Raw genomic sequence first — 6484 nt, 5'->3', positions numbered from 1 at the left:
GTGGAGGACTAACTATGTCTCAGTACTGTAAGTTAAGGCTGCTCAGCTATGATCCACGGTGGAGGAGGGACAGACATTGGGCTTTCTGGTATGACAGAATGATGAAAACCTGTCTTTTTTTATTACAATCACGCCAAAAAAGCACAGCAAAGTAACATGCGAAAGCTCACGGTAGATGAGGTCGCAAATCAAAGTATGATGTTTACGGAACTGTGATCCCAACCACTCTACCTGGTTCAAAAGGTTATTGGAGAGGCCGGCTTTTAGATCTACTGGCAATGAGTAGTGAACTTGGGAGGCCAACTTTTTTCTTAACTCTCACACAAAACCACTACTGGAATGAACTACAGGAAGCAGTTAAGAGTGGAAGTGGTGAAAACAAAGACAAGGATGAAAAAATGTCATGCATGAATCAATCAACAGAAACAGTTGTTGCCACCAGAGATTTAAACTGTTCAAAGATAAAGTGCTACATCCTGGTGATGGTGGTCCATTGGGTAAGGTTAAAGATTACTGGCGGAGGATTGAGTACCAAAAGTGGGGAGCACATGTTCATATGGTGGTATGGTGTGAAGAAGGGACTGTACCAAACAACTGTGTTACAGCAGAAATCCTAGAAGGCAAGATCAAGCCATTATAGTGATATTGTAAACCATTCGAGAGAAGAAGTCAAAAAGTATCAGCTTCATGGTAACTGTGTTCCAGAACGGTGCTTTAAAGGTGGGAATGGAAAACAACTATCTTCATGCAAATATGGTTTCCCCTTTGATATCAGAAACTACAGAAGATAAGGGAGGTATAAGAGTTCTGTACCAACGAAGGCATGAAGAAGACAGAAATGTTGTCAGCTACAACCTACCAATTCTACTTCTATGGGGTGATCATATAAATATACAAGTTACTAATGATGGCTGGGAACTGTATCTTGCTAAATATATTGCTAAAGCTCAGAGCCATCATTTGACCTACCACTCAATCTCTCAGAGGCAGAAAACTATCTCCGCTCACGTGTTGTTAGACGACTGGAAGTAGACACCATACTGCATGGCTTTAATATTTGCCGCAGTAGTCGACAAATTGTCTACCTACATGTAACCAACAGATCTGGATCCTGAGTACAAAATAATGAAACGAAAATCCCATCTTCCAGATGATCAGAATTCTGAAGACATATATTATGACACTCAACTTGACAAATACCTTGATAGACCAGACAAGTTGAAAGTTGTGTTACCAACAACGTAGACTCGATGGATTCAGTTGAGCATTACATTTTACGCAAATAAAAACCAAGTTTCAGTTATGCTAAATTGCTTTCAAGCGTAGTAAAAAATGAGCAACAATGACAATAAATACCTTCAGTTTGATAAACAAAATATCTAAGCTTTCCCAAGAAATATAGATTATGCTGTTTTCTCATTCTGTATTTGACAGAGATTATGTTGTTTGAAAGGAGCTGTATCTTATTCTGGATCTTTAAGCATGAATATTCACATGTACATACATTCATATCCTAATTTCTCCATAAAGCATATTATATTACGATGTCATATATATTATAATGTTATTTCAATTTCAGGAGGTACAGGTACAGTGTACATACATGTAGCATACAGACAGTTTGTGAGGTTGTGCTGGGGCCATCTTGGCAAAGAGATTCGTGTTGTGCTACCATTATGTGTTGTTACAAAGATTCGACAGACTTTCCCATCAGCAGACTATGTTGGATTTAGATACGCCTGTCTCCAGGGTTAGGATGAGCAGCGAATCGCCTAATTGCTGCAGCTACTGCCTCTTCCATTGTTGGGCGCTCAACACCATCACACAGGGGAGGTGGCTGTTCCTGTTCTGTCATGTCGCATCCATTGATATGGACGTGGCACATGGCACGTCTCACTTCTCTTACTATCTCTGTGACATCTGAAATAAAAAGTTATCCATTAGGCCAGAAAGAAAAAATAAATTGTTCATCAGAATCGCTGCTTCTACTTTGCCCGATTTGGAATTTTTCTTTATTTCGGCAAATTCATACTTGTACACCAAGCTGAGGCCTGTACCAGTCCAATGGAAACAACTTACTATAGTGCAACAACAGTATCATTTGGTGCTTGCTGTTTCTATTGTGGAGGACAAGAAAACCTTCTGAACGATGACTATATAACTTCACTCAGATCACAAGCCGGAGTTGTTAGACCATTGTGTAAAATGCCGGGACAGCGGACAGAGGCCAAGTCATTAGGCCAAAGTAAAATTGAAAAAACAGAGATGCTAGGTTCTAGCAGGAGGTATTGAAGGACAATACTAAATTGTTGGACTTCAGTGATTTCCTGTGCATATCAGTTTTATTCTGAGAGCATGTTGAAATACTCAGAATATGTTGTGCAAACACCGACTGTATATGTAATCCCCTATGTTATTGTTGAGAAATAAAGAGTTAAATTCAATAACCAGTATCAGTGTATCTTGTCTGATATATTTCTGGTTACTACCTAAAAGGGGAAAAGATTATTTTGCTTTGTCTACATCCATGCAAAAATGTCCGAGGGACCGCAATTACCTTTGGCCAAAAAAAAAAAATATAACATAAAAATTTTTGCTCGCTGCTCCTGAACCTTGGTTTAAAAAATCCGATGAACAAGATTTTTTCTTCTCTGGCCTTATAGTGTTTCAAATAAAGTAAACTCTTGTTACCTTAACACTTATTTACTGGTGGCTACAAGTTTGTTGTCATTCAAATGTTGAATTCATAGTAATTGATCATCTTATACCACCATACCTAATGCTGAATTTACTGTTAAAGAAAAGTTACTCAGTAACCAATTAACTTTATTGTTGAAATAAAAATATAGGTGTGCCACCTCATGCTGTGTATTGTATTATGTATTCAATTGTCATGGGATTGACTGCTTATTGCCAAACATGACCCCAGTTTCTGAGTGTACATGACCTGACAGACCCCACTTATCTAAAACCTTGGCAAAATACTGCTAATGTATCTGTGAATCTCAGAGTAGCCTGACCAACAGTTATGAAGATAATTCTTTCTGATGAAAAATGCCAAAAACTGTCTTTAAATACAAAATTACAGATTTTATCATAATTTGAACAAATATGAACAATGTTTTCCCTTGGTCATTTGTACCTAATATCAAGGCTACATGTATCTTAACGGCAGTTTTTGCAGAAGTTGAAAATTTGAAAAAAGATGACGATGGATGAATCAACTAGTTAGATATACTCCGCATTCTCTATCATTCGGGATTATTGTATCCAATGATGCCATTTGACTTTGTACCTTTAGGTAAAAAATGCCTGGAAAACATTTATGGACTTCAAGTCATCGTTGGTGACATAGTTTTCCACTGAACCAGAAGTCTAGTATATGCCCTGCTGACAAACAATAACAAAGTTTCCAATGAGAGTTTTTAAAGTGTTTACCAAAAGATGGCTCTGGTAGTATCTTGTGCACTGTATAACCGCTTTTCTTCCACTTAGGAAATTGAAGTCCATATCGTGCCTCACCACCTTCTGTATGCTGTTGGTTGTGTCCGGCATTTTCATTGAAGTGCGATATGGCTAGCAGTGTCCTGGGAATCACAAAATTATAATGTAGGCAGTAATGAAACAACTCTAATGGGGTTTTATCTGTGTATATAAACAACCAGACATTGTAGATGACACAGTCCCCACAAGATCATGAAAAAAACATTTTTTATAATGCAATGATTAAAACTCCAAAATGAAGAATTTGATCATATCACAAAAACAATGAGCTCATGATAAGTACATGATATGATGCCATGCCTTTTTGTTTAAGTAAGAAATAATTCTGTCAAGGCTTGCTGCCTAACGGCTTTTGACATAGAATATTTAAAACAAAAAGGCTTTACCAGTAGGCTATATCAAATTTATTGTGAAATAAACTAAATGCACATGTATGGCTTGGTAACCTGTCCTTGTGTCAAGCTTTACACTTGGATTCTGTAAATGTACGGCTATGTAAGAGCACAGGACAGAGATCAATTGAGACAAAATGGTAACAAACAGCCATCTCTCATTAGATTGCAATTTAGTTTGAAAAATTCTATCAAGAAATATGTGTAGTGGCACAGAACTTGGAACAATTTAAACCAAACAGCTGCCAGTTGGCCCCCTTGAATTAGATCAGCAAACAAAATGAATTGCAAATGTAAGCCATGGTCTTGTACTAGTGCACAGTTTGAACGAATTCTGTTCGGGCAAATCTGATAAATTGTTTCGGGTGGGTGCATGGTCAAACACAAACAAGTATGTACAGTATCCAAACTGTAAGTCCCAATTAGGTATTTTTGTCAGGCGTGAACTACAAATACTATAAGGTCATCAATATGGCGAAATGAGTAGCAAAGTTACGAGTCATTTAGCAAGAGTAAATGTGATTTGGCTGTTTATTTGACTGGTTCAAAGGCACTTTGAAAACACTTCTAAACATCAGGTGATCCTTTACATGAGCCTATTCTTGGCGTTAACATTATCACCCTGTTATCAGATAGAGTAGTCATTAAATCAGTTGGCAGAAACCTAGTACTTATCTTCACACTCTGTTTAAAACCAGTCAAGTACAGGTCAGATTATACTTGTCATCTAGCTACATCAATGTTTGTTTTACTAGTCATTTCACCATACTGATGGCCTTATACTTACAGATGGGGACTGCAATTCAACCTTGTTTGTTTGAATACTACTGGTACTCGGAACCGGTAGTCACATTAATATCCTATTGCTCAGTTTTATTTCTAGTCATACCTGCATGACTGTCCGTGATATGAGAAGCAATACATATCCTGTCCTGACGTTTGTCTGATATCTTGCAACAGTGCAGTGGATGTGAGAAGGCGTTCCAGTTTAACCATTGTGACAGAACCTGCATTGTAGATAAATTTTAATTAACAGGACAGTTAAATTGCTAACAGTTATTCTGCAATAATATTTATACCCGCACATAGACATCATGACTTGCAGGGCCATCACTTCTCATAATGCTCCTTAAAGTTTAGGTTTTTTTTGAAATTCTGTAACTTGTTTGAAGTTGCAGATAAATTTGGTACTGTTATTCAAGATTTTATTAAATAAATTAAAGCATAATAGTACTAAAGGATTCAATTGCTAAGTAGTGGTGCCATGGCAAATTGTAAATAGCACAAAAACAAGTTTTTTTGATGTGATTAAAAGTTAAAGATGATGTTGGGCAAAAAGAGAGCAACTTTTCCCTTTCAAACTATGGAATTTACATACCACATATCCTACACTTACATGGCTGCAGCCATTGTTTTCTGGCTTCTCTACCTTGCAAGTGTCCATGGAGACATGCTGGAAAGAGTGTATCATTGTGGGTATGAACATTAACCATGTGACTGAGAACAGAGACCCATTTCGCCATGACAGTTGCTGGTTCTCCTGGAGGGGTAGACACTGCACACCAATACAAATCATTAATAATACTAGGTATCCACGGGTGTAGCTCTCGACACTCTCTGTCATTGGCAATTGCAAGCAATTTCTTCTTCAGTCCTTTAATTTAAAAAGAAAAACATTTTATTCCATAAGTGCAGCAAGTGAAAGTACGGAGTGCAACACAAACACAAGTATAAATACCTGGGTATGGTGAATGCTCACAATCTCTTCACGGGGTTTTGCTTTTTATTTACGTATGTTCTATCAATCATTTTGAAATGTAAATCCCGATAAACAAAGAAACAACTTTTGTGGAGTGATAGAACTTGTTTTGATACTTGTGATGACGTTTAGAAATATCACTACGTCATTGAATTGTGATAGGCTACCGTTTGTAAGTCCAGTTTTTTATGTCTTTAATGTCATTACTTTTTTACACATGACAGATCAAAGGACACTTACTTTGCAGACTGACCATGTCAGCTATTTAAATGTTATCCGCCATGGTCAATGTGCAAAACAAGTACTCGGCAGTACCATTACCGCAGCTCAGTACAGCTCTCACTCATTGGCGGTGCAAGTGTAGCTGCAAGCAGAACTGCAAGTGTAATAGTACTGCAATTGGACTTCAGAGGCTTGTGGTGACAAGGTTATCATAGAAAAGTATGTATACAAAGTATTTCAAGTATACTTTTAGTGATGTGCCAAATATCAAGAGGTGTTTGACATTGGGAATGTTCTCTAGCAGCCACTTCCGGATCTGAACATGCCTGTCTGTCACAATCGTGCCAATGGTGAGGCCTTCTCCCTCCAAATCTGCAGAGATCTTATCAGCCCTTCCGTTTCCATTCTAACTGCTCCATCACCTCGTTGCTCTGGTTCAAATAAAAATCACAATGTGTTACTGAAGGTTGGTGACAAAATTTATATAAAGATGATTTAATGCATGAGATTAAGCATTCAGTGTATTTGTTATTCATTGGCTGGCTTACAGACTGTATACATGCAGAGAGTGATACATGGGAAGATTAGGTAAATTGTTTGAGAACTA

General features: G+C 37.6%; 1 protein-coding gene across 1 annotated transcript; it reads right to left on the bottom strand.

The window, feature by feature from the left end:
- Positions 1–3306: 3306 nt before the first annotated feature.
- On the bottom strand, positions 3307–6258 carry LOC139130432 (uncharacterized). Its single transcript, XM_070696224.1, has 4 exons — positions 6125–6258; positions 5275–5550; positions 4786–4903; positions 3307–3587 (listed from the first exon to the last, which is right to left on the bottom strand). The coding sequence occupies exons 2-4, from the start codon at positions 5417–5419 to the stop codon at positions 3338–3340; spliced, it is 513 nt and encodes a 170-aa protein (XP_070552325.1). The 5' UTR covers positions 5420–5550; positions 6125–6258; the 3' UTR covers positions 3307–3337.
- Between the last annotated feature and the right edge of the window lie 226 nt (positions 6259–6484).

This window comes from Ptychodera flava, chromosome 4 (genome assembly GCF_041260155.1).
Source record: "Ptychodera flava strain L36383 chromosome 4, AS_Pfla_20210202, whole genome shotgun sequence".
Lineage (NCBI taxonomy): Eukaryota > Metazoa > Hemichordata > Enteropneusta > Ptychoderidae > Ptychodera > Ptychodera flava.
This window is presented reverse-complemented; position numbering and strand designations above follow the sequence as displayed.

What these genes read in the sequence shown, in the direction of transcription:
- LOC139130432 (XM_070696224.1), bottom strand. Translation starts at nt 5,419, where the DNA reads ATGGCGAAATGGGTCTCTGTTCTCAGTCACATGGTTAATGTTCATACC. An exon ending in ATGTAAGTGTAGGATATGTG is followed by an intron (nt 4,904 to 5,274) that starts GTATGTAAATTC and finishes TCTACAATGCAG; the next exon opens with GTTCTGTCACAATGGTTAAA. An exon ending in TATCACGGACAGTCATGCAG is followed by an intron (nt 3,588 to 4,785) that starts GTATGACTAGAA and finishes TGTGATTCCCAG; the next exon opens with GACACTGCTAGCCATATCGC.